The sequence below is a fragment of the Amblyomma mixtum genome, chromosome 2 (assembly GCF_055824585.1).
Source record: "Amblyomma mixtum isolate Tamu chromosome 2, ASM5582458v1, whole genome shotgun sequence".
NCBI classification, from domain to species: Eukaryota; Metazoa; Arthropoda; class Arachnida; order Ixodida; family Ixodidae; genus Amblyomma; species Amblyomma mixtum.
This window is the reverse complement of record NC_143013.1, coordinates 214,491,453-214,519,284: the sequence shown is the minus strand read 5'-3', so window position 1 is coordinate 214,519,284 and position 27,832 is coordinate 214,491,453. Positions and strand designations below refer to the sequence as shown.

Here is a 27,832-nt window from a genome sequence, read left to right as displayed (position 1 = left end):
TATTTATTTATTTATTTATTTATTTATTTATTTATTTATTTATTCATTTATTTATTTGTGATACCCTCAGGGTACAAAGTACAGGGTCGTCCACTCTAAGTACGAACACGGCGCAGCGTGGCCGCGCTCCGCGGGGCGCGAGCGCATCCGGCGCGGTCGCGCATCGAAGCTCTGCGGCGCAGGCGCACACGGGCCTGGAGGCGGTGCTTCGTGTCGTCTTCTACAGCGCGGGTGAGCACAGTGCTTGCTCTGCGGTGAAGCGCGCCTAACTTTCTGCAGCATTACAGCGCTCGTGTGCACCGAGACAGCACTGCGCGAAAACGCACTAACTACAGCGCGTTGTCGCTGGTTGCGCGTACGACAACTCAGCGGCCTCTCGTCTCAGTGCCACGATCTCGGTCATATGCATTTATTGCTTCAAATTTGTCATTTCAGGTTTGAATTGATTTGTTTTATGGGGTTTAATGTCCGAAAGCGACACAGACCAAGGGACATTATAGTCGAGGACCCTTGAACGTGCGCTGACATCCCACAGTACAGGGGCTACGCGGGCGCCTTGCATTTCGCCTTCATAGAAAGCTTTATTTTCTGCTCTCACTGGTTAAGGCTGATGGGATGTTTTACAGCAGCAGCTGCTAAGCCGTGGGACAAATATTACGTCGGGCTTGCTTTTGTAGGCGACCGAGTGGTCCTATAATCAGCCTAGCGCGAAGGAGCCCGCAGATGGCTTGATGGTGCTGCGAATTATATTAAAGAACTTATAGAAATAACGAAAACGTCTTGTTAGTTTGAAAAGAAATTGCAATTACATTTAAACCATCACAGTTTTGGTTTACATCCCAATCATTTCTTGAAAAATTAGGCAGGCTGAGCGAGTGTTTATTTGGTCGGAAGCTCATGCCACTAGCCGCAGGACATTAATCGTAGCGCTTAAACCCTTATAATGTGTCCTTATTTATTTCTTCATTCCACAGGGCTACCGTCTGGTCCCAGTGCCTTAATGCCAGAAGAGTCAGAAGTGCCCTGTTGGGCGACAACGTGGCTGCTCCCGCCGGAGGTTAGACAAAGGAAGCTACTAGAAACAAACAGCTGGGGGCCCAGTAGTTTAAGGGTATGGCAGAGGTTAAAGGCAACCTGCCTCTTACTAAACGTTCTTATGTTTTCAAAGCCTATGACTGGTGAAGCTTCCTATCTTGGCTGCTTTAAGGCGGGAAGTCTTCTAGGCGTAGCTTTCATGCCTCGGGCGAGCGTGATTAAGTAGGAATCCCTTTGTTATCTGTAATAGGAGTTAGGCATTTCTATGCGCTTTGGGACGTTAAACCTCATAAACCAAATCAATTCAAACCAGAAATGACAGATTTGTAGCAATACATGCATATGACAGAGATCGTGGCACTGAGACGAGAGGCCGCTGAGTTGTACGCGCAACCAGCGACAACGCGCTGTAGTTAGTGCGCTTTCCCGCAGTGCTGTTTCGGTGCACACAAGCGCTGTAGTGCTGCAGAAAGTTAGGCGCGCTTTACCGCAGAGCAAGCACTGTGTTCACCCGGCCGCGCTGTAGCAGACGACGCGAAGCACCGCCTCCAGGCCCGTGTGCGCCTGCGCCGGAGAGCTTCGATGCGCGACCGCGCCGGATGCGCTCGCTCCCCGCGGAGCGCGGCCACGCTGCGCCGTGTTCGTACTTAGAGTGGACGACCCTGTACATTTCAGAGGGGAAGGGCAGTTGATAACAAGAAAAAAGTAAACAAAGCACAATTCATACAAAACTATAGAACAACTGAGTAAAGATAAAAAGAAGTGAGCAAAATTAACTCGGAACAGATTAATAAAGTAGTTTAAGAACAATACTAGTAGGTGGAGAAAACAACACTACAATAAAATACAAAAGCGAGCATTATGTAATCAGAGTTGTAAGTATTCTTCTAAATTGAATTGTATCAGTGATGCTAGTTAATGATGCGGGTAGGGAATTCTATTCTTTAGAGGTTAGCGGAAAATAGGATTGCGCACATGTCACTGTGTTACAAAAAACGCTTTATGACTATGCTTTATAACCATAGGTCCCTGATTACATTCAACACTCCAGCTATACAATAAAAACACTTTCTATTTCATCATTATGCGTAAAATACGTACATATACGAGGAGAAGGAGATGCCTGATTCATAGGTGTTATTATCAGGCGATTGGGTCACGAGGTAGCATTGGTCTGAAATTTTGCTCAGTTCAGGCAGCCAGCAAACGTTGGCGCTTTACTGTATATTCCCGCATGTGCTTGTTCGCAAACGCGTGGGCAATGCTCCTTGTAAGGAAATCTTTCAGATACATAGAAGCGCTGGAGCAAGACGGGCGTAGTAGTTAGAAATTTAACGCTTCTTGAATGCACTCACGGAAATATGTCTCAAAAATGATTGTCCCCTTCCCACGAGTGGAAGCTTCCGGAAACAATTTTGCTGCGCACTGAATGCAGTCCTGATTTATGCTCGTTTATGCGCGTTAGATTACTAATTTAAAATATATGTTGCCGCACTTACTGGATGCAGGGTGACAAACGTCCGGGAAACCTTTTCATAGCAATCCATCAGCTGCTGATTGAAACTGGCGGATACCTGTGAAAAGTTGAGTGCGAGAAGGCGACGAATCTAAGTCGCTTAAATTATGAAACCGCAATTACTTACGCACGCTCTGAACAATGTACGGTACTAAGAGCTTTTCTTGTGAGGCGCCAATAAGCAGAAGGTCGCTAAAATACTACTGCGCTGGCCGCAGTCCCAGACAGGAGCAGCCGTTAAAGACCCACTGGTGTGTAATTTTATGCTACAGCTGTCTGTTTACTATGCAAACCCTGCTTCAGCATTATCTCTGGAGGCTCGTCTCTTGGGGTGATCTCCAGTTACCCGTCATGCGATGACCGCGGCGATCTTCATGGCGCGGTGATAGTTCCTAATGTGTCCTTTCTTCCATATCCTACGTTTTATTTCACTTTGTATAAAATCTCTTGCTGCCGTTGATTTCTAATTATGTGTACTTTGAATTCAAGTCTTCCCCAAGAATCTATACTCCTCTTCGATTCAGCGAAGATAATCAAGTCACATGCATTCTGGAATTAACGCCTAAATTTTCGGGGGCTCAGCGCTGCCTGTAGAGTTGTCTCAACGTTGCATATAGAGTTGTCTTCCCTTCGCTCTCCTCAGGGTAGTTTCGCCCTCTGTGATGGAGGTAGTTCGGTGGATTTTATAGATTGGGAAAACAACGCTGGCGGGAATTTTGAGAGTAACATCAGAAAGCATTCGGGATCACCAGCACCCCGTATTTTGTCCGAGGTGGGAAAACGAAAAGGACTGTCCTGGTGCCATAAATGTGTCCCAAAGTGTTCAAGTGATTTATTAAACCCTTTCTGTATGCAGTTTGCATACAGAACCTTCACGGCTCTGGAAAAAATGTGGGTGTTTTAAAGGTGACACGGCCATTTATTTCCCTAGATGAAGCATTGCACAAATGTACAAGCAACTGTGCAAATTCCCGCCCTCAACAGAAAAAAGATCTAGATTATAGCTTTTTCTTTTCTTTGCCTGTTTTTTGTACTACTTGTGTAGGCCGTTTGCTCCCCCCTCCACGTGCAGGGTAGCCTACGTGCAGGGTAGCCTGGTTAGCCTCCCAGCCTTGCCGCCCTTCTGTTTCGCTCTCTCTGTACCACATACAGGGTCTGTTCTGAAAGTAGTAGAAAATGTTTAGCGAGTGAAACATTTAGTGAACAGTGATTGTAGGATAAGTATCAGAATGATTCCTGACGACTTGAGGATTCTTCAAACCCAAGTGTTTGAGATCGTGACAGAAAACTGAGCCCCGAGGAAAGTGTGCGCGAAGTTGGCGCCGGGAGTGTTGTCACAGGAGCAAAAGGCCAACCGGATAGCGATCTGCCAGGATCTTCTTCTTCATGTGAATGAGGACCCCGATTTTTTGCCCAGCACAAGGCAGGAACGCTGCCTCAGCCCCCCTACAGCCCCGACTTGGCCACGCCATACTTTTTTCTATTGCCGAGAATAAAATCGACTCTCAAGGGGAAATATCACGGATCGGTAGAGGCGGTTCAACAGGCGGTAACGAGGGAGCTATACAGCATTCCGGTCCAGGCGTTCCTGGAGGGGTACGAAAACTCGAAAACTCATAGCAGCAGCGTGTAGGTGCGGAAGGGTGCTACTTTGAAAAATTCTAATCGTTTGTACTACTCTCATGAATAAATTGTATTTCAAAAATCAGTCCTACTACTTTCAGAACATACCCTTATATCCCTTCACGCACTGCTAATTTCAGCTCTGTGTTTCCGGCCCCATTTCAAAAAACTTATAAATATGTAAAAATAAAACACGATGCAGATTTTTAAATTCTTTTAATAAAATTCTTGGTAAAATTTTAAACCCTTTTTAACAAATCTTCTGTGCATAATATGTGCTTCGTCTAATTACCTTAGAGTTGATGACACCATTCTTATGGAATAGTTCTCGGGTTCTACTTGTAAAGACTCATCCCACCTTAAAGGCTGTACTGGGTACGTGCTCAAATAATACTAAATTAAATGAAAATGAACAACAGATAATAAAATGCAATTTTTCTATGGGGCTCCTAAGATTGACGGTGCGGCGGTGGATCCAGCGTCGACGGCAAGCCAGTTTAGTAAAATGCTGTGTGAACGTGAACGAGCTTTAGTTGCAAAGTGGGTAAGAGAGTAGAAGAAATGGTTTTTCACCGAATTATGCAGTAGGCGCCTCAATGATATCGTTTTCTATATGCAATATGTTAATGGGAAATTCCTGTGGAAATAAGACCTAGTTTTTCGCATCAGAAATTTAGGTTGTTCTGGCCACTAGCAAGATGCCAAAGCAACAGTAGAAAAACATTTTTGGTTCAAGGAATCTTAAGAGACATGTGCCGACAGGTGGTTTGTTATCTGTTTCGGTGCTGTTTTGAGTATTAAGCATCGGTTATTAAGATGACAGGGTGTGTCCTTTGAATACCGATCCTGGTTATTGTAAATTAAATGAATGTTAATATTTTCTTCGCCCCACTTCACCTCAGTTAGTTTTCGAGCACTTCTCCAATTGCCTTTTTATAAATTGTGCAGGTTATTTATTCAAGAAAAACACGCGTAAAAATTAACCCTTCTACAAAGAAATCAAATGGGTTGCCCTTACGTTTTTCCTGTCCCCAATCTCCGCGTAGCAAAGCCTGATGAGAGCGCATATTCGGTGTGTCTCCTGAAAAAAGAAACAAGTGCAACAAGCTGCTGTCGGTAGTCAACCTCCTAGAATCCAGCTTACCCCCATGAGACGGAGTTATAATGAGCGCAATAAATTTTCTTGATGTGCTGAAACGTTATCCTGTACACGTGTAGACAAAACAGTGTGTTCTGGCTCTCAATATAACAGGAGAAACATGCGCTACCACTCAAGGCCTCTTCTCTACGTGGTCTAATTGTAAAGAAAATGTTTTAACACTGACTATTTCGTGCGCTCCAACAGTCATATGTATGACAAAATCTCCGCCCCGCAAAATCTTGTTCTATCACTAGGTCATGAAAACGCGAATTAGCTTTATCGTTGTGTATACTTCACACCGGCCCATAGGCTCAACAGCTGGTGCCCGCTGCGGATTTGATACGTCATTGGGCAATAATATGGCAGTTACACTTCCGCTTTCCGGTAGCCTGAACATGTCAACACCACAGGCCACTTCATCGCATTACTCATATTTAAAGGAGGCGAAGGGATGAATTCTCAAAGGAATTGGAAGGAACGTCGTAGTGTACGAAAAGTTCATTTACGAAAGTGCACAAAAGGCTTAACGTAGGCTAGTGCAGCTGTATGTATACACCTCACTCGAGTCCTAGATGACCGCTGTGAGTGAGTAATGTGCCAGTAAAGAGAAGCAAAGCTAAGCCCCAACCGACAGCCTACGTAGAGAACGGCTGGCTCAACGAAAGTATGCCGATATAGAAGGTCTTTCTTAGATGACAACTAACTTTAGTTGGTGATTACCATGTTTTGAGTTCCTTCAGTTAACTTAGTAATAAAGAGGACGCAAGAGCTGCGGAGGGATAACTTGTTTCTGGTTTAGAAACCCTCTAAGCACGCGTTGGCAGTTTATACAAAATCGTCACCACACTGTGCAAGCGCCCCCAACTAGTCCATGGAGGATGACTGTGCGCCGAATCGCGTAATGTTCTCCGTTTAATCCGGTGTTGTAACGCAGGTAGCGTTGGGATTACGCAGTACCTACTTTTTAGAGGGACCCTCGCATAATTTCCATCGAGATGAGGTGGAGAGCTGCAAACTACCTCTACGTCGGTTTCAGCGCCGGAAGGTTAATTCTCTTTCCATGGTAAGGTACATTATCAGTGTTACGCTGAGCGGTGTCTGTTTTGTGCAACGCCGTCAGAATTTTTCAGTTTAGCTTCCTCCAGCATTACGAAAAACCACGTACTGCACTCAGTTCTCAGAGAAACGTCCTCCTCATCAGTGAAAAGAGAAATGAGTCGTAGAAAGATAAGGCCTGATAACAAATTATCAGGTTTCTAACTTCCTTTGCAGTGTTTTAATGTTTCTGTAAATATGTGAAGTCGTCGCTCGCGTGAGGTCATATTTCAGGCGCTGCCTGGGCTCTCGAGCGCTCGAGGTGCAAATTTGTTCACGTATTTTTTTCTTACCAACTGTGCATCAAGCTCTCCATGTTCTTTCTCGCCATCGCTTGCCTCAGTAATTCTCCTTGCTAAACTTTTCTTGTCAACGCGTTTCCGCCGGCTGCAGCTCAGGTTTTAATAATTTCATAAAACTGCCGCGACCGTCAATGTTTTTTCTTCTTTTTGTATTTCTTAACAGTAAACCACTACTACCTCTGTTAACAATTTGTGAAGATGTATGCGCTACTGGAGAGCGAAGGACGTACCTTATTCTTTTAAGAATATAAGGGGTGCGATCCATTCCGACTTTACGAGGCACTTCTCTTGTTCACTGATGTGGGGATTCCTACTCCGGAACATGTTGGGGAGAAGGCGAGCGGAGAGAGCCTTGTGGAGGTGGAGTAAGGCTGCAGAGGAGTCGTTCCTTGGGGCCGCGTAACTGGATTGGCGCGGAGAGGATATAAAGACAAGGTCACGAACAGGCGCAGTGGAACTCGGACGAGGGTTCGACATCTGGGGCTGACAGCAGAAAATCTGTCCCCGGCGACGGAAAAATCCGGAGATGTGACCGATCAGACCACATCGGTAACGACCTGGTGAGTTGCGAGGGCATTTGAAAAAAACGCTCGAGATCACTACGGTAACCAGCATTGGAGTAATGCGAAAGTACTGACGCCGTCTCGGTACTCGCCGCCTCTCTTTGCTTCTCTTAATAACAACTTTAGTCACATCATGCATACATGATGCCGGAGGCCTGCGGAAACAGCTGTCACAACGGCAGCTTGACAAAGCCACAGGCCCCCGCACTGGCAACATCACACAGTGGCAACGTCACATCTTGAATTCTCTTTGCCCCTCGTCACCTCTTTCCTTAATTCAACTATATTCACAATTACTTCGCCTTAATTCACATTCAATCGCATTTATTTCATAATTAATTAACTCTTATTCACCTGTATTCACAATTATTTCACCTTAATGCACCCGTAACTCAACTGAGTTCACTCTTAACACTTTTCTGCAATCGTTAATTATTGATTAGATTTTCATTCACTGCGCATTTTCCCTCGTTTCGTATCAGTATTCATTTCGAGCATTCAAATTTGGCGCCATGCGTTGGTTCCTTCCAAACTTCCGCTCGCGTGTTCCCACACTTCCAGAGTTTTCAAATTTGGCGCAACTCGCTACTCTAGCTCCGCCCACATTTCCCACATGTTTTCTCTGATAATTAATTACTCATCCGATTTCGAAACTTCTTTGTTGCTCACGGCCCTGACATCCTTCTCTCTCGAATACAGCCACTCTTTTAGCTACCTCTTATGAATTTCCCACAACTGCTGCGGACACATTTTGCGGCACGACCCCGCGAACATAGCCTAGTAATGCCTTCGCATTCGCAATACTCCTCGTAGCCAGCTTCGAAGCGGCCATAGTACTTCTCCTGCCACTGGTTGCGTTGAGGACGAGCTGGCGCAATGGGGCACGGATGGGGGATCCGCGGAGCGTTGGTGTGAGCGGGGCGAGTTTCACTGGTAGGAGCATCACTGGACAGATTCCAAGGGAAGAAGCGGTGGGCTGGAGCTGCCTGCAGAAAACAGCTCTCATACGGAACTCCACTGTGTTGCCCAAGATCTTGATTCCGGGAGTTTGTCCCGGATGATTTGTCGAATGGCGACAGGAAGACTGACAGCAATTGCAGCCTCATGGAAATCCACGCTATCGGTGGTGGTGACGTTAGGCAGGCGTAGCTTAAGAGTTTAGAAGGTACGGCAGTGCTTGATGATGTCGGTGGAAGTCTAGGGAAATTGTATTTGCTAATAAGGATCCATGTAGACGTCGTTTGCAATACTCCTGAGGAGATGGCCAACGCGATATTGATTAGAATACGTCGATTAACGAATTTTAAGACCTTCAGATCCTCTTGTATGTATGCCGTGCATGTCTCAGCGGGCACTTGCGCACTCTGAAGCATAGGCTGCTAAGCGCATTTTTGATTGGCAACGGTACGCCCGTAGAAGTTCCGGATCTATTCCACGGAGCGGTCCCAACTCGTTAAGGACGCTTCATGGATTTCGAAACAAGTACAGGCTGCACCGTCCAGAAAGAAAACAGCATTGGCCAGCAGAAGAGGGGTATCCCAGCGGTTATATTTTCTCACCCGCAGAGAGTTGGTGAGATACTTAACCCCGCCTTCGCCAGCCTTGCCGGAAAGCGCCCGCGGCAGTGCTGCCAAGCGGGCGCTGCTGCTTCGGTCGGAAGTTCGTCGGTTTCCTTTGTCTTTTGCACGGGAAACGGGGCAATGCATCAAGTCTTCGGCTCCAGAGATGTCCAGGGCGGTCCGTGGTGATGGGCCCGGCAACTCCCGCACACTGTTACAGGCTGTATTTATAAAGGCTTATTTACATAGGCAGGCCGAAACGAGCCATGGACGTCAGCGGCAAGATACCAAACTTCCTCCTTTTTCTGCGTGCCCACTTCTACACTGGTCGTTCAGGGTCCTTGGGTAGCGCTTGACAATATTCCTGCTTGTCCTGACAACTGCGCCGTTGGGTACGTCATAACTCTCTGATTCAACACGGCTCCATTACAGTCGAAACTAGCTTCTTCAGAGCCGATGTTACCGCGGCGTTTGATATGCCAACGCGGATCGACCCCGCCTTCGTTTCCCCCTGGACTGGCCCCTTGTGGTTGAAGTCGGCAATTTTTTTAACTATGGAAGCGAAACAATCATAAGCGACACTTCATGGGCTTATAGGCTGTGTCAGAGGAAACGCCACTGATTCACTTTTCCTGACAAGGCATGTCAGTAAACAGTGCAGCTTCTTTCGAAAGAAAACAAACAATTCATAGTGCTGCTACGAAGCCTGTAGTGTCTGAATGCTATCGCTCTTCACGACGCCCTCACTATATCCTCTATTCTGCTGCTGCCGTCGGGAGAGAGCGAAACTGACCCCGTTCATGTTTCTGACACCATAATTGGCGAACTGGAGAACATTTGTGCTGGTCAAACTCGTTTGATAACAGAAGTTCAGTAACTAAAAAAAAAACTTCTACTAAGGACCGACAAATCTATATTTGATCCAAGGAAAATAACAGCCGGATTGCAGGACCATTTCCAAAAGATTATATCCCTCAGAAGAAGCCCTTATTCCGTCTGAACTGACGCCAAAACGGAGAGGCTGCTTGTTCTCTGCACTAAAAACACAATTAGACAACGCCGAAAATCAATCGCGACGCAATAGTGTACTATTTTTGGGATTTTAGGGACACTTATTTGACCGAAAGTTATGCCACAGCTGAAGAAATAACCCTTCGGCGTTGCCAGGACGTCCATAACACTGTACCCAAAGGAAACAGAGCCCTCACATCGTCTTGGACGCCCTTATAACTGCCGTCGCCAAAAAGGAGCAGAGTTCACTGGCTACAAAATTAAAGGGAACATGCTTTCAAATGCCCGAAAACTAAAAAAAAGGGTTAAGCTAGGCAACAACCTAGTTAAACCATCGGCGCGAGCCAGCGGCTGCGAGTACTCTAATGCGGAAATGAGAGCATGTGTCTGGCATAGTCAAGTCATTCAGCAGCAAACTGCTGATACAAACCGAAATCTGGTGCACCGATGGCACAGCTGGTATAGCTGCAGATTACGGAGCAGTCGACATGAGGGAACCCATTCCTGGGGCATAATCGGCGGCGACGCACCGACGTTGAAAAACCGATGCCGCTTTTTTCGCTTCAGCAGAAGCTACGCGTGGCGCTATCGCAGAGTAAAAGATTCGCCTTGGATTGTTCTGACGGTGGCACACTAGCACTAAAGACGTCATCTGTTCCCACCATTGCTTGATATTGAACCAAACGTAGCATGTTTTAAAAGGGTGCGCTTTACAAAGCAACTCTGTTACTACTCTGCTAACCTTCTCTCTATGTTGGACTTAGGAGAAATATAATTTGATTTTACTCTCACCTGTGTCAATCCTGGCCGAAGTTCCAATTTCATAGCCTCCTCTTTGCAGGTGTAAACAAATGTGGTTGCTGCTGCGGCAGCCTTTGCTTCGTGCCAGGGGTCTGCGTGGAAAAAACCTAATATAGGAAAGAGGAATACAACTGTACGAGGGCAGTGTGTAAGAGTAGTGCGACTGAATCTGCACAAATTCACCGACGGTGCGCGCAATTCTTTGTTTCTGCTGTGCATCTGGTGTACCTGTCTTTTAAACCCTGGCGCACTGGCTCTAACCCCCTACCAGATAAAGCTCCTGTGTCAGATTAAGGTGGCAAGAAAGATGCAGCATGTTGGCAGCAGATCCAACAGAAAGATCCAACTAATAGTTGCCGGGAAAAATCTATTTTGATCTCGAGCATAGAATTTAACGCGCCCGTTTCAAGATCCGACAATTTCAACCAAGATTTCCGTTGACCGAAAAAATGTGGTCTTGAAGACCAAGTGCTATTCGATTTATTTCGTTGTGCCATCTCAAACGAAAATGGAATTACACAAAACACACATGTTGCCTTCTTGCTCTTGCTTGAACGCCAAAAGGAAAAACAAACACGCCGAAGCTTTCGCAAAATCGCACCGATCACACGAATAATGCGGCCGCCATAAAGCGCTACGCGCTTCGCAGTAGTCGTAGGATGATCTAGGGTTTAGCCTTTCTTGTTTTACTGGACAGGCCTTTTTAAGATATTGTGGGGCGGCTGTGGAAATAGTGAAGACTGCAATATACGCAGCTGTGTCCAGGTGAACGCTATGAGAGCCTTTGGCGCACATGCGGGAATTACGAACACAACAAAACCAGTACAAGCACGAGCACGGCATTGAAAATATGTGATTTTGGCTTAGTGGCGTGTAATAAGTGGTAAAGAAAACCTGCACTTTCATGGTAAAAGCGATTTCACAATTTCTTCCTGTTTTCCGGAGAGAGTTTTTCCAGAGCTCGATCACTGCGCCCGCATTTTCTCTTTCCCTTCTCGCTCCTCTCTTCTCTTACAGCCCCGTTTGTTTGTTGTATTGAGGAATGGTTGGCTTCCAAAAGCCTACCAATGCCAATTTGCTCTTCAAGATTTTGACAACAATATGATTTACTCGCGTTTGATATTTCAGGGCACTTTTATGACTCCTCAAAAGCGGCCGCTTTTGAGGATCATTAATCCTTTTCTCTCACCTCTCTTTCTCGGTCTCCCATTTGCTTGAGTTCTCTCGGCATCGACCCACATTGTTCATAATCATCATCAACAACAGCCTAACCACACCAACTGCAGTTCAAAGACATGTCCAATACATTTTAAATTAACTTGTCTTGTGTCAGCCACTGACCCCAAAATTCTTCGTAAGCTACCCGACTATTGGGCGGAAAGGCTAAAACTCTTTGGATGGACAATGTGGCTGATACCAGGTCAGACACTCTATCTTGCGCTCTCACACCTTCGCGGAATCCGGTCACGCACGAGGCAAGTGACTTGCTTTCCTCTAAAAACTTCGCCAAGCGAACACTTTCCAGCTTCTCCAAATGCCTAGCCACAAAACATGTCAGTGACACACGACAATACGAGTCCAGGTCCCTCATCTCGTTGCCACGCTTCAGCACAGGAACACACAGCCACCTTGCATGATATTGTAAATTCACCGGCCTCTCAAACTTGAGTGTAGTCCAAGAGCGCGTTCGTGAGGTCAAGAGAGGGCGGTTGCGGCATTTCAATAGCGAAGCTACCGGAGCAGGTGCACGCCACCGCCGAAGGTCACGCAGATTTCACTGCAGTTCTCTAAGTGAGATAGGGGCGTAGATGAAAGACGTGGACGAAGCTGCGGAAGGACAAGGGTTAATTCTCGAGTTAGCAAGTACAAAGACATCTGCAAATCCCTCAGCCACACACGCAAGAGGCATCTTCTTGCCAAATGCGAGATTGTTAAAAAGCGTTGAAGAAGATATTCACCTTGATGGCTCGCCTGATACTCATCATCGAAAAAAATTCAGTGCAGCTAGCCGGAAAATGAGCCCGTTGGGACATTCAGAAATGGTTCATGCGCCGTAGAAAGGCCAAATTTAGGCAATTAAAGAATGTCTTTAGAACTCTTTTATCCTTCTTCCTAATAATTTAATTACCCCTCGGCATCCTGCGCACTGCGTGTATGTTACCGACATATAAATGCGCATCAAGAAAATAGTCCGGTAAGCTGACCGCTATTGTTACTGTCGTCTTACTAAAAAGAATTTTGTCGATAACATCAGCAGACACGCATTTCGGATGCTGCTTATACTTACCCGAGTGGGCATCATGTTTCGAACAACGCAGAGAGAAATCGGCACCAAACGCCAAAATCGGATAATGGCCATGCCTCATGAGGTAAGGCGCCGTTGACCACTCCAGCCGGATGTGATCTGAATTGAAAGTTAAGCATGCAGCTGTGGCTGCCGCTAGGGGCCCAAATAAAGTGCCCATTGCAACACTCTGAACACACAAGATCGGATTTTCAACGATGTCTAGGATATTTTACCCGCGTGAATCATGTTTCCATCTCCCCATCCGGTGCGAAGGGCGCTGAAATCATCGCAGATAATTTCAGGAGCTGGACAGTGGTCAGAAAACTGCCGTAGAAACCAATTCAACGATAAAATTCTTTTCCAGTGACATGTACATACATGAACGAACAGAGAACTCCAAAGCCTAGCTGTATCCGCGTAGCCGCTGCTTCATTGACGTCGGAGTAAAAATTGGTGTCAGAACTACTTGGGGAAGTAAAGAAGACATACTTTGCATTTTTCTAACCCGCACTACACTCAAGCTATCAAGGACTCCAAATGATCTTCTGAGTCAGCCTATCACTGAAGCATAGGTAAAGGCAGAGCTCCTGAACATAAATACCTTCTCGGCTCCCGAACGCTATGAAATCACCAACAAAGCTTTATGCAACTTAGACATCCCGTCCATAACGGCCTTAACCGGCTGCTTTAGTGAATGGTGGCAACGAGGCAGCCTACTCGCCCCAATGGAAGGAGGCAAAATGGTCTCCATCCTATAACCGGGTAAACCGCTTTTCCTTAACAGCCTCCGACCTCTTTATCTCACCTCTTGTGTCGAAAAATTACTGCAACATGTAATGCAGAAACGACTCTGCATCTTCCTCGAGGAACGGGAGCGGCTGCCCACCTGCATATTTAGTTTCTATCAGGGTCTCGCAGCCCAGGACGTATTCCTACAACTAAAACCCCACATCCTTGACTGAAAAACTCAAGACACCAGCGCCAGTGTTGGGGTAGATCTCAACAACGCCGCTAGCAGTGTAGTGCACTCTGCCACTCTTAAATATCTACAAGCACTGCAAGTAGGCCGCCATACGTACACCCTACGTACAACTATATAACGGCCTTCCTCAGCAACCAAACTGCAACGCTCGCACTAGGCCCTTACACACTCCCAAACACCCAGCTCGGTGCTTGGGGAACCTCTCAAGGAGCGCTGCTTCTCCCAATACTTTTTAACATTGCAGTCATTCATCGCCCCGACAAATCTCCCAAATTCCAGGCATACATTTCAGTCTCTATGTGGATGAAATCACGATATGGGCATGCCGAGGCAGTGGCGCCGCCATAGAGACCCATCTCCAGACAGCCCTTGACACCACTTATAGACATGCGAAAGACAGAGGCCTATCCTGCTCAGCCTCTAATCCCAACTTTGCCTGGACAGGCCGAAATCCACTCACCCTAAGAGCCCACCTACCACTTTCGCACTCTGCACGCACCTAAGTAACACAAGTCAGAGTGCCAGCAACGACATTCTATTCCCATGGAGCTCACAGTTATGTACTCAAAGCCTTCCAGATTCACGCTCAACAAAACTACTCGACTCATACGTCGTGTAGCACATCGAAGAACAGGTCTTCAAGATAGAAACTCCCTTCACCTTACAAGACCACCTACCCCTACCTACCCCTCACAAGTCAAGAACGCGATCGTCTAAACTCTTTATTCCGGAGTTGCACTTAAACAACTCTGCGCCTTCCTCCAAGCCCCTCTACACTACTCTAAAGGAGGCAGCCATTGCACTAGCCACCACCTCAACGCCCGCCGCCAAAATCATCTCGAACTCTAAAACGGCTGTCCTTAACTTTGGCACTTACATAGTGTTCCCACCCACCAGCCTTTTTTGCGTCCTTTGCAACCCCGACAATCCGTCACCCTTATTTGGGCATCCGCACATGCGGGCATTCCAGGTAACGAGGAGTCTCGCCCCTCATTCTCACATCCTCCCGCACCAGAAGTGCTCTTATATTACTGGCAGTGCCTATTTACTAGTATTTCCGATCGGGACAAGCGCAAGCTTCCAGTGCTCAGGACCAGTGCTCTCTGTAGCACAGCCCTCTAAGGGCTTTTCTTTGCATCGTAAGGGGGCCCTCGCTACACGGGGCGAGCTCCCATGTGCCATGCAGGGGGCTCCACCACCACCATCTGTAATACTGGCAATAAATGTTTCTGCCGCCACCAAGATCGGAGGTGTTCAAAGGTGCATGTTGCATTTTCCGGCGTATGTAAAGCGCGGAACTTCGGTCAGGAAGGCTGTGCTGTAATGGTCGGTAAAGGACATGGACTTTTTGTTGGTGCAACTAAAGGATCCAAATAAAATGTAGGAAATTTAGTCGCTTAGGAACAGAATTCTCAGTAAGTTGGGGTTTGACGCCAGCAACAAAAGACTTTCGACAGCGTAGGCCACTGACTTGGAAGCTGCAGCCACCGCCGCCGCTCGCTGAGGGGTCACCACCACAGTTGGCAAAAAACGAAGTCCACTAGGCGCCACCGCGCCTTTGCTAGTTTTGATCCTTCGTGCAAAAATGTAGCAACATGTACAAATGGTTCGTACGTAAAACTTTGCGGTGGCGTTTCTATGAGCTCGTCAATTTCTCCTTTTTGAACCCAAGGTTCATTTTTTCTCGGCACTCTTTAAGGAGTGAATGTTGGCACAATATGGTTCGGAGGCTTCGCGGCCTATTCGTTTCCTGGAGACTTCATACGATGCACTAGTCACCAGAGGTGGAGAAAGCCTTGCCGGTTTAAAGGAGGGAAGGTCGTTTACGCAAATTTAGCACATCTGGACCTCCTTGATAACATGTGTTTTTCATGTAGAATTGGAGAAATTTGCCCTTCACTATTACATTAACAATTTGTAACCACTGCAAAAGAATGTCAACTAGTTCTTCAGTGGAGATATCTGGGTGAAGATCCTGTTGAGCAATAGATGGGCTGTGAACGTGTTCTGATCGCACGACTGCAGCGAACGACGCCTTAAGGCCCATTCACACTTGCGAGTCGCAAAGGGCACGCGACCAGCAGTCGCTTGCGACCAAGCAGCAGCTTGACAACACCGTTGTTCACACTTGCAAGCGCGACCAGCGGGTCGCTTTCTCGTTAGATTCTCGTTTGAAGCGATAACTCTCGGGAATGACGTTGTTCGCGCGCTTTCGAGAGTTTCGTCTGTTTTGGCCGCGCCTCCTGTACTCGCGCTCGGTCGTCTAAACTGCTATTCGCAATGTACTGCAACGACCCGAGCGAAGATTAGGTTGTCGTGACGGTTTTGATGTGCACCGCGGTCGTACAAGCGTCATGATGACAGAGGCGCGCTTCTCTGCAGGGCCGGCCTACCAGCCTGCAGTATGCCGGCCGCCGGCGTCAGAAAAACGCGCCACTACTGCTTGTTCACGCTCGTACGAAGCCCTTGTTTAGAGGAATGTAAAAAATGAATCATTTTTGAAGATCGCTGGCCACTACCGAGTTGCTGGTAGAAGTGATAACTGCGACCCAAGCAAATTTCTTCCCATAGCCGCTTTGCTGCTGCTGCTCCATGCTGCTCGACTGCTGTTTGCTAGCCCCGCTCCGCTGCTGAAGGCGTCACGGAAGTCGAGCATGTCTTGATATTATTATGACACGAGGTCCACAATAAAGCGGGGACGAAAGCAGCATCTTAATTACTAGCGCTGGCCAGGATCCGAAGCGCCCTGAGCTGCAGCATTGATATGAAACCGGCTAGGCTTAGCGACGACTAGGGCAGCCAGCTGGGAGCAGCGCAGGTCGTCGCCCGGCGCGCCCGCGAGCGGTGTCGTTGCCGGAAGCTTGGCTCGCTCGCTGATTGGCTCAGCGGTTTGCGACTCGCACTCGCGAGGCTGAAAAATCGAGCAGCGAGCGACTGGCCCGCGACTGTCGCTTTTCGACCAGGGCGACCGTTTGCGACTGTCGCTTTTCGACCAAAACAGTCGCGCGACCTCTGCGACTCGCAAGTGTGAACGAGCCTTTAAAGTTAGCTATTTCTCTATTGGCGAAAATATCAGCGGAATCCGGTCCTTTTGCTTTTTCCGAAGGCTCAATAATTTTGAAACCTTGTAGCCGACGTCAGTCATATCAGTCATTACCTCCTCAGTGTCCACGATCATTAAGTCATGCCGCTGATCGAGGAGGGTGCACAGCACTGGCTGCCAACCCTATCGCCTGGCAGCTCAACACTCGGTGAAACCACGGACGCCTCCCTCCACCACACTTGCCTACCTCGGTTAGCGCAGTGCCCTAAAAATTCTGGCGGCGGAGCAGTCGCACCCATCCAATCGGAGCTGTAACAGCATTGAAGACATTGAGGAAGTTACAGCAGCTGTGAGATACTGGCAGCATTTTCCCGAACTGCGGACCTTTGCCGGAGAGTCTCATTGAGACATCGACCAGTGAACAAGATGGTGGGCTCGGTATAATTGGTGGGATGCTATTCCTATGCCAGCCAACGTCGCATAACTTTTTAAAATCAACTGCGCGTTTACTTTTCCAACTACGAATACTTTCTACCTGTAACTATTTTATGGATGAAATGAAACATAGTGTAACCAGCAACGAAAACGGGAACATAAGAAGTAACCTAGACTAAGAGCGCTGGAGTGGCTAGTTCTGCACTGTGCTGTGTGGTTCCTACTGTGCTCCCATTTTCTTAGCTGATTACATTATGTTTGCTCGTCACCAACTAGTCGGCATGGTTATGCTGTTGAGGCTGAAATTATGAAGTGCTATGGTGGTAGATCTGTGAAGGTTAAAATTGCAGACCAAACCTTGTCTCAAAGGTGACATGTGCTTGGTGAGACCTGCACCAAATACACAAAAGATCGCATAAAGTTGTGAAGGTTACTATACCCGTGGACATCTGTAGGAGATAAAGTTTGTCACTTGTTTAAAAGAAATGCTGGTCGAGTCTAAACTTCCCTTATAAACAGGTTTGGTTTACTGGGTTTTGACGTCCCAAATCGTCTCAGGCTATAAGGGACGACATAGGGAAGAGGTTCGGAAATTTCGACCAAGTTCTTTAACGCGCACGGACATTGCAACAGTACACGGGCCTCTATAATTTCCCCTCCATCGGAATTCGACCGCCGTGGCCTGGTTTCCTCATAAACAGACAAAACTTGATCCGCACTACTGACGTCATAAAACACCGTAGAATGTTCGAGGCCTTGAAGTTCCGACGTATCACCCTGATATTTTGGCGACGAGACATCGTCCTTCTCGTGAGCGCTGATGACATTTCTGCCAAGTGTGTGCGTGAAATGACTCTCAAAATTGTGCGCGAGGAACCACTACAGCATCAGGACTTTCTGCGCCGTGATGAAGCTCCGCATTCGGCTACGCTCAGACCACAGCCCGCGACCCCGTCTACTTCTTTAGCTCCGGCTTGTTGTGCGCCTTAGTTTGCCGATAGGAGAACCAGCCGATGGGATGGACCGGGTACACAGGCGAGTTTCAATCCCGTTTACAATCAGCACGCGAGTCATGTTTGCCAGGACTCCTACGCTAACCACTGGCGGTTATCACCTGTATGTTACAACTTTAGCGTGAGTGTACGTACATACATTCCAATATTGCCACCGACGGGGCGCGATGCCACAGGAGCAATACCCTTGGTCTTATCCAATACCCAATACCAGTACTGAATACCAGCAACTACAATGTCTTGGGTAAAGTACCTCCCGACACTGCAAAGAACTGCCTTGCCAAAATCTGACCAAAGCATGGCGCCACCACCCATGCTCCAGCGACACCGTTCTCCCCCTTAGGGAAACTAGGCGATGTAGCCGATGGAAGTGAGGCCGCCGGAGAGTAAACATCGGGAGACCTGTGCCGATGTTTATATAGAAGAATAAACTTAGTGTTAATAGACGGTACTAGCCCTATGGCGTAAGTATACATACATATCCGTTATGAATGAGGCAATCAAGAGTAGTCGGCGACGGAAATAAACGTTCTGCTGGGATTAAGCAGTGCACTTGCGTGGAATGTTGATGTTTCTCGAAATTTGTTATTATAGGCCTGGTGTATCGAACAGATTTCACAGCGCTGCCAGGTCATAGGCATAAGCGGACCTTTATAGCGTCTCTTGGAACAGTACGGTGCATTGCAGTGCCATACTAGACAGATTTCTGTGGACGGTACTCTAATATCTGTTCTTGTGGTGGGCTGGTGCGCTGATATCAGGCCGTGGTCGTTAACCGTAGACAAACGTTTGTGCGCGATGTGTGTCGGATTCACCCAGTTCGTTTCTTCTCGAACTTCGTGCGACGCTTGTTACGCGCGGTTCAACCTCTTATACTCACTTTCGCTAAGAAGAGTATCCTGGTGCCCCGTTGCACAGTCCCAGTGACCAGCATGCAGGGCGCGCTGTGGATAATGAATTATTTGGAAGAGGCAGCCTTCTTAACTTGTGGAATAAAAATCACCTACTTCTAGGAAGGAGTGTCACTTTTCTTGAACCGCTGAGTAACCGTTCTTTTAAACAGAAGGAGCACCCCTGTGCACAGGCTGTAGGTTAGGCTCTACTTAACAATTTCCTACCGTCATAAGAACACCGCACTGCGGTAGAACCTCTTTCGGAGCATGTCAATTTGTCCGAATCCTCTAAGGACTATCCAGCACTGCTTCTAACTACTTGCATTCTCATGCGATTGATACTGAATTTTTTCTTCCGACAGGACAGAAGCCTTACCGAGCGTAAGCGACGAAACAAATGCTGATAGACGAACAGTAGGTGCTGATAGACGAACAAATGCTGATAGACGAACAAAAGTGTGTTGTCAAACTTTGCTAAAAAAATTTGGCACAAGATAGGAGCTACGCTAGCACCAATACAGAACGGCCTATTTGCCTTCCAAAATGCTTGTGGCATCTCCGTCGATGCGTTATTAGAACTGTTAACTACTTATCTTTCATCTACCCTTGTAGATTTTAAGGGCGGTCTGTTCATACAGAAAAAAGGAATCTGTATTGGTGCTAGCGTAGCTCCTATCTTGTGCCAAATTTTTTTAGCAAAGTTTGACAACACACTTTTAGGCTCTTTTCTTGACAAACGAGTGTACAAAGTTTTTAGATATGTTGACGATTTCTTGATAATGTTAAATCTTTCACCGACTGACTCCTTGCATGAGGTTGTAGAAAATGTCTTAGAAGATTTTAAAGCTTGCTCAAGCTCCCTTTCTTTTACCTTTGAACTACCCGCTAACCAGTCGATTCGTTTTTTAGAACTTCAACTAACTTTTCGTGACGATGGCCATGTATGCTGGTGTTTTTTACCTAGGAGTAAGAAGGCTTTATTACCGTACTCGTCTGCACACTCAAAAGTCGTCAAGAGAGGGATTGCCATGAGCTGTTTTCGCAATGCTCTGCAGAAGAGTTGCCACCATAGCATGAAGTCAAGTTTCGACAACCAGGTTAAGCGTTTGCAAGAGGCCGGTTTCCCAAAACCGCTTTTGAATGCTGTGGCAGAGTCGTTGCTGCAAATAATTAAGAGCCGTGACGAAAAGGTGGCTGACCCTACTAGGGCTGAAAGAAGAAAATTTGAGGTGATGCCTTATGTGCATGGGGCTTCCCACAATATCAAAAAAGTTGCTGCAAGACAAGGTGTCAATGTTGTCTTTTCTGCTCCTTGCAAACTTTCAGGCCTTTGTTCACGTGTCGCGCGTGGCAGAACTAGACCACCTGTTTGTTCGACGCGGCATCAAAACTGCTATGTTCCTTGGGCGACACGGGTGGTTTATAAGATTCCGCTGACATGCGAAAAAGTTTACATCGGCCAAACTGGCCGGTGTATAAATGAAAGGCTACGAGAGCACCATAACTCTCTGACTCCGGCTGACGGAGCAAACTTGCCTCGCCATTACCGTGATTGCGGGTGCTACCCGTTGTTTTCCAATGTCACTTTTCTCGGTGGAGGCAAGGGTAAGGTTGAGCGGGAAATCCTCGAAGCATTTCACATTAGCAATCATGGAGATAGCTGTGTTAGCACGGCTTCTGTCACGTTGATGCAGAAAGAATTAGCTTACTTGTCCCGTTGACATCGCAGTTTGACTATCTTCGAGATCGCTGTTGTTGTTTTTTGTGCTGGTTTTGCGGTGCCGTTGAGTTGCGCATGCTCTGTTGGGTTTTCTTGGAGACTGGCTGTTTTTTCAATAAAGCACAGTTGATAGTCCAGTCGTTGTGTGTGCCTCGTCTCTCCTTTGTCCCCGTCTTTTTGGCTGGTTTTTCTCAAGTATAATGATATTGCATTCAAAAATTCTCAAAGCTTCTGCACACAGACAATGCCATCGACTGCCTTCACGCAGGTTCATGCGTTTCCTGACTTCATTTGAGACCTGTTTATTGAAAAAACGAAGGCACCTGGCCGACAAAGAAAAGATCAAATTTAAATTATTAGAGGTACTGTACGAGTTTAATGTTATATCTTTTGGAACAAGTTAAGCTTCTTGGCCACTTGAATGATTCATGGATGCGAATTTAAGCAACTGGAGTAAGGCAGTATTACGATTTTTGGGCAGATATTTAGCGAGCATTAATGCCGCTTCGCTTCCATCTTTGCATTGAAACGACAGGCGTAGAACTTTACTCGAAGAACTGGATTTTTTCAAACGCCATACTTCTCTTCTCGTCGCAAGGTCAATAGTGACGGTGTTCGGCCAGACCCTCAGAAGTCAGGCTTTCAGGACTTTTGTAGCACAGCAGTAACTAAAGGACCCTAAGCAGTAATTAGTGCTTTGCTCTTATTTTGGCTGTTGGTGCTCCCAAGTTTGCTGACGCCGACATTCTCACTTGTCTCGTACACAAGGCTGGACTTCCTACTGTCAATCTGCTTTCTGTCGTCTGAAATTTCTTCCGATGCTGGTCCCTGTCATGCGGCACATGTTCAGGTCGACGAGACGGCATCTGACTTTACGAGACAAACATTAGCATCTGGTAGCTTTACCCAGACGATTGTTCAGCTAGTCCGAACGGAACTGCATTGTTACCAAAGATGAGTGTCTCGCAGTTGTTAGTGGTGTACAAAACTTTTTTTGCTACCTGTATAGAAAAGTTTTTACCGTCGCCACGGACGATGATTCGCTTTGTCCACTCCATATACGCTATCAGGAGATAGCTCATCCGATGTAATGGCCACAACTTTAATGACTACCCCGCTCCTAGCTCAACAACGTTTCGTGCGCTTCACCTGTTCCAAACTGAATGACGCAAGAACGAGGTACTGAAGTCTTTCTTCGGCGCCGCACACGATTCATCTAACTATTTTGAAGTTCATGCCATTCTACTTTGCAACAAAAAGAGAATAAAGAAAAGACTGCACACAGATACGATCCGCTTATTTGTTTGCAGTGTTTAAAGAATCTTACATATATCTCAGACGACCGAGAACTACCATTTAGGCCCATTTTTTACGTTTTTATTTTGTCCTACCGCTCGGTACCTGCGTCGCAAATTGCGGCTCAGGCTGACGACTCGTCGGCAGACCTTACGACGTCCCCGGTCGACGACCATCTCATTCCAACCCCTGAAATTGGCTGGAGCACCATCGGAACCAGCCATAAGCCTGCCACCGCACCTGACCCCGCGCCAAGCTCATCACAGTTGCCATCCAGCTTCCCCCTGGTACCCTCACCCCCAAGCTACCTCTCTACGACGTACTCGCCGCAGTCATCTCCGCTGCACAACTCTCCTCCAAGAGCAGTGCAGTGATCACCTTCAGGCCAAGCCAGCCAAAAGATTTTCGTTTTTAAACACTCATTCTCTTATCACCGCCCACCTCCTATTTTGAGTCACGTATCTTCAGCTTCGTGGTAAGCCTATCACCATCGAAACATATGCTGCTAATCCTCCCGTCTCATGCCTCGTTATCATCTATAATGTCGGTGACCACTTCATCCCCGATGACCTCATGCATAATACCGAGTCATTAAAACCGATATTCTTGCTGCTGGTATGATGGGCACCTCTCAATCTGTGCTCATAACTTTCGATGGAACCGTCATCCCCCACTTTGCGTATTTTAAACGCGCTGCCTTCCGGTGCGGTCATCATAAACCTAAGCCTCCCACCTGCACCCGTTGTCTCACTCTAGGACACAGCACCCACCAATGCACTTAGCACACCGTTCCGGCCAAGTACCGTCGCTGTGCTGCTCCTCTACCCGCCGGCCCTTCCAATCAAGTATGTGCGCAGCCCTGGTGCGTTCATAGCCAGGTAAACAACCGGTCCTCCCTCGTTCCCGCAAGCCCCTACCTCCACGCTAAACAACGCGATTGTGCCAATGCTGCATACCTACGAGGCCTAGTTTTGCGCCGTGCCACGTAACCCACCCCTCCTCATCCTCTAATAATGAACGTCCATCAGCTCCGATCACGTCGCCACCAGGCTCCTACGGCGCCAAAGTTAAAGGATCCTCGGTTCCAGCGTCAATCTCTTCCACTAAACCACCCTCCTCATCCTTGACTGACGAGAGCCGCTCCTTCGACCTCCGGCTCGCTATGCTGGAACGCCAGCAGCAAGAGCAGCAGCGCATTTCCCACGACCTACAACAGCAGATCAATGCCTTGACCCAAACCCTCCAGAAAACTACCTCCTCTCTTACCTCCTAGCTTACCAAGCTAAATAAGCACCTTGCCACGTTCACCAATCCCTCCTCCACCGCCCAGGTCGCCCCTTTGGCTGATCTTGTCGAAACCACCACACAGGCACACACCACTCGCTTGGTTCAGCTAGAGACATCGGTTTTACAGATTCTTACCACCCTCCAAGCACAATCCAAACATTTCGTATCCTTCAAATCTATGCTCCACTCCCTGCATGAGTCACTGCCCCTGGTCGAAAAGAAGGAACGCGTACCCTCACGAGCCTCTACCTCTGTACTATCATAATGGCGTTTGGCGAGGACCTCGAGATTGTGCAGTGGAAGTGCTGAAATCTGTGCCATAATAAGGCCCCCCTCCACCAGTATCTACTAGCCCGCCCTTCCCTGCCCCACTTTCTCCTTCTCCAGGAGACCCGGACGGCCCGCACTGTCCCAGGCTACCGCGCCTACCATGCCACTACGGCCGCACCACTTGCGTCTATTTTTGCACGCAGCGACGTGCTCGTGGAGCCACTTGACATCCCTTCCACCTTCCTTAAATATTTAGTTGGTGTGGTCTATTACCACTCTTCTTACCGTGTCTCATTCGCCCTTTTGCCTTCCTACAACCCCCCTGTCACCTCCTGTTCTCCGCCTTGGGCAAGTTCCTTTATTCTCTTCCTTCTAACTCCCATCTCCTCATTGGTGGTGACTTTAGATCAATAAATACAGAGAGAGAGGAAAGGCAGGGATGTTAACCAGAAAGGATTCCGGTTGTACCCTGCCCAGGGGAACGAAATGAGGGTATTAAAGAGGGACGAGAGAAGGAACGGGAAACACAGTCACATTCCGTCAATCAAGGCAGTCTCTCTCAAAAAATAAAACAGTGCCTTGTAAGCCTTGATAGTCGACTGTTGTGGCCACAGACCGAGGATCTTGGCCTCTGTGAAAGGGCGAGGATCAAGGCAGTTCAGAGCACAATGCAGCTTATTTCTTTCGGCTGGCTTCTACTCTGGCCCCTACTCGAGTGGGCACTGCCTCACAGCGCCCCACGACACCCGACATCACTTTTCTCTGGCTTCACTTTCCCTTCACTGGCAGGTGACAGCCGAAACTCTTCTCAGTGACAACTTTCTTGTCCGTATTACCACCTCGCTTTTCCACATCCCTCGATGTCATCCGGTCATTCACACTGACTGGCACGCTTTCCGCGCTAATCTTGCCTCCGATTCATTTCCATCCTACGACAACTGGACGTCGCGCATCACTGCACTGCTCACGGCCAGTAGCCGTCGCGTTCGCTCTCGTCTAACTCCGATCTGTACCAGTCCTTCACTCTCCGAGAGCTCGAATCGGCAGTGGCTGCTAATGCTACACGTTCGGCTCCCGCTAAGGATGACATTACATACACCGCACTTCCCAACCTTCCTGACTGCGCCAAATAATTTCTCCTTCAAACCTACAATGACGCCTCGGACAGCGGCTGCCTGCCGAGCTCCTGGACCTCGTCCCTCATTTCTATGATTCCAAGGCCAGGCACACCTCCTTCTCTCTCTAACCTCCGCCCAATCTCCCTGACATCCTATGTTGGTAAGACACTTCAGCGAATGGCCCTGACTCGCCTCTCTAACTTTCTCGAGGCGAGGGAGTTCTTCCCCCATTCTGTCATCGGCTTCCGACATCGCGTCTGCGCACAGGACATGTTTCTGATTCTCCAGCACACCTTTGAGTCACCTACCTGCACTCATATTCACGCACTTGTGACCATCGATGTTAGCAAGGCCTTCGACGGTGCTTGCCACGACCACATCCTTTCCCAAATCGCCTCCCTAGACTTTGGCTCCCGCATGTACTCTTATATTCGGTGATTACTCTCTAAACGTGTGGCTCGCTTTCGAGTAGACACCTATCTGTTCGACCTTCACCACCTCAGTGGCATTCCTCAAGATGCTGTTCTCTCTCCTACCCTTTTCAATATCGCTATGGCCTCTCTCACCTCCCAGCTAGCTGAAATACCCGACCTGCATCCTATATTTTACGGCGATGACATCACTGTCTGGTGTTCGTCTGACTCTCCCGGTCACATACAGGACACTGAAACGTGGCCTAGATCTTATCGACTTCTTTTTTACCACCGCTGGCCTCTCTCCTGCTCCTGAAAAATCCGAGCTTCTTCTCAACCATTCCTCATACAAGCGCTCGCACAACCACTTCATCTGTCTCCACCTTTCTGGCTCTACCAATCCTGTCGTCACGCACTGCAAAGTTCTTCGCTTTCCTTTGCATGCGGCCAAGAACGTGCAAGCCCTCCACCACGCTGTCACCACCTGCCACTCGGTAACTCACCTTTTGTGGCGCGTGGTCACTCGACGCTCAGGTCTCCACGGGGCTCATGCCTTCCGAGTTGCCAACGCGCTGGCCCTCAGACAGGTCTTGTACTTTGCACCCTTCGTTTACTTCAGACTCAACGCTCTCGAGACTGCCCATGTGGGCCTCTACAAGGCAGCTCGCAACCTCCCTATCACTGCTTCTACCGCTAAGATCTTTGCCACAGGCCTCTTTCATCCTCTCCCTTCTCTTCTCTCTCTCCATCGTGACTCGCAGCTTGCCCGGCTTTCCCTTACCCTTCAGGTCCAATGGTTACTGACTCAAGCGGGTATCTCGCCCATTCCCAGCGCTCCGTTTACCTCGCCTATTCCCACCCCGGCGCCCAATCCTCGTATCCTCCCCCTCTTGTCCAACATGTCCCCCGTCCCGCACGCCGGTCACCATCATGTGGCCACGCAGCATCATTCCCCTCTCTTTGATACCCAGGGTGTAGCCTACACGGATGCCTCCTTCGTGGCTCCTCGAGGTTCCTGCGGCTATGCCCTGTACCATCCCCACCTCCCCGCTTCTGAAACCCACACCTGCGGGCCGTATCTACGCCCTCCGGATGCATTGTTCCTCGAGGTCCTCGCCATTGCGCATGCCCTCCCGTCATTTGCCATCCTTCCCTCTCTTCAAGAGTACACAGTATATTCAGACTCACAAGCCGCTGTACGCCACATACAGAAACGCACCCTAACCCTTTTTCTCCAACAGGAGGTCGAACGAGCGGTCTCCGCAGTGCAGCCTTCCATCGTTTTTCCTCCGCTGGGTTCCTGGCCATTCAGAGATTGACGGCAATAAGCTGGCCCATCAGCTCGCCCGCGAGGCAGTTTTCCGGCGACCGTTCATCCCCTGGCCGAAGGCTTCGGAGGACGGTGGGAGACTAACCCTTAGCCGCACCATAAAAGAGGTCTACCTCGAGCTCCGACTCGACAAACGCCTTTAACCTCCCCCTCATTTATCAGTCATGGTGCCGGAGGCTCTACTCCTTCTGCACATCCAAATGAATGCAGTCATCACCCCGTCTCGCCTCTTTCTCTGTTGCTATCGATCGGACCCTTCCTGTCCCAACTGCCCCTGTATCTATTTGGACCTGGCCCATTGCCTCTTCCATTGCCGCACTGCTCAGAAGTCGGGTTTTTACCCCCCGCCTTCTTAATTCATCACCACCTGTCTCGACTGGCTTGGCGCTGAAGGGGAGCAAGAACAGCGACTTCTGGTCGTCCAGGCGGTCGACATGCTCGGCGTGTAAATTATGGCCGAATAAAGGTCTTCTACTACCACTACAAATATTTAGTGACGTTTCGTGAGCATACCGACAAACCGGACTTCAGTGATGTTCTCGGCCTCTCCTAGTCTCATATCAAAGGAAATCTAAGGAGCCTCTAGGAGAAATCGACATCAAATTTAGCACATGATGCGCTGAGGGCAAAAAAGAGCTAAAACGTCAACCACCGCCACCCTTTAGACTCTATCTCAGGCGAGAAGCCCCGATACAAGGGTTATTGTAAAACACGCTACCCTTGGAATAATACTCACTCAGGGGACCACCGCACCACCGCATTTCTTGCAAATGATCGCTCTCAACAACAAGCAATGTCGAAATGCATAAAATCGCTGCAGACCAAATCTGGCCCCCACAACGCGTCCATTTTGGCTGACACACCATCTTCAGGAAGCGACCCTAAAGCCTCCTTTTCAGGTAGACAACTGCAGATATACTTTTCGAGCTCGGCAGCAGCTCGGACGGGTGGTACCAATGTTTCAGCAACGTCCCGCTTTCACTCGAAGCTGGCTCGTATATCAGCCACGACTGAAAAAAGCGGTGATGAATTGCTAACTCTCACTAGCGTTTGCGCAGTTGGCATATTGAGCAGCATTTACACGGCTCTGTACCTCTAC

At 48.2% G+C, this 27,832-nt stretch overlaps 1 protein-coding gene across 2 annotated transcripts in view; it reads right to left on the bottom strand.

Annotated features, from left to right (window-relative positions):
* Nucleotides 1–27,631, bottom strand: part of LOC149362522 (uncharacterized) — a 38,729-nt gene extending 11,098 nt beyond the window's left edge. Inside the window, exons 1-4 of one of the 2 annotated variants that reach the window (XM_089569737.1) lie at nt 27,470–27,631; nt 10,638–10,738; nt 5,193–5,255; nt 2,535–2,609 (exon numbers count right to left, since the gene is read on the bottom strand). In XM_089569737.1, the coding sequence (XP_089425863.1) occupies nt 2,535–2,609; nt 5,193–5,255; nt 10,638–10,738; nt 27,470–27,599 (369 nt within the window). In that variant the 5' untranslated portion in view covers nt 27,600–27,631. The remainder of the gene's footprint in view (nt 1–2,534; nt 2,610–5,192; nt 5,256–10,637; nt 10,739–27,469) is intronic. The other variant, XM_089569738.1, reaches the window with a different exon arrangement.
* Nucleotides 27,632–27,832: the final 201 nt, after the last annotated feature.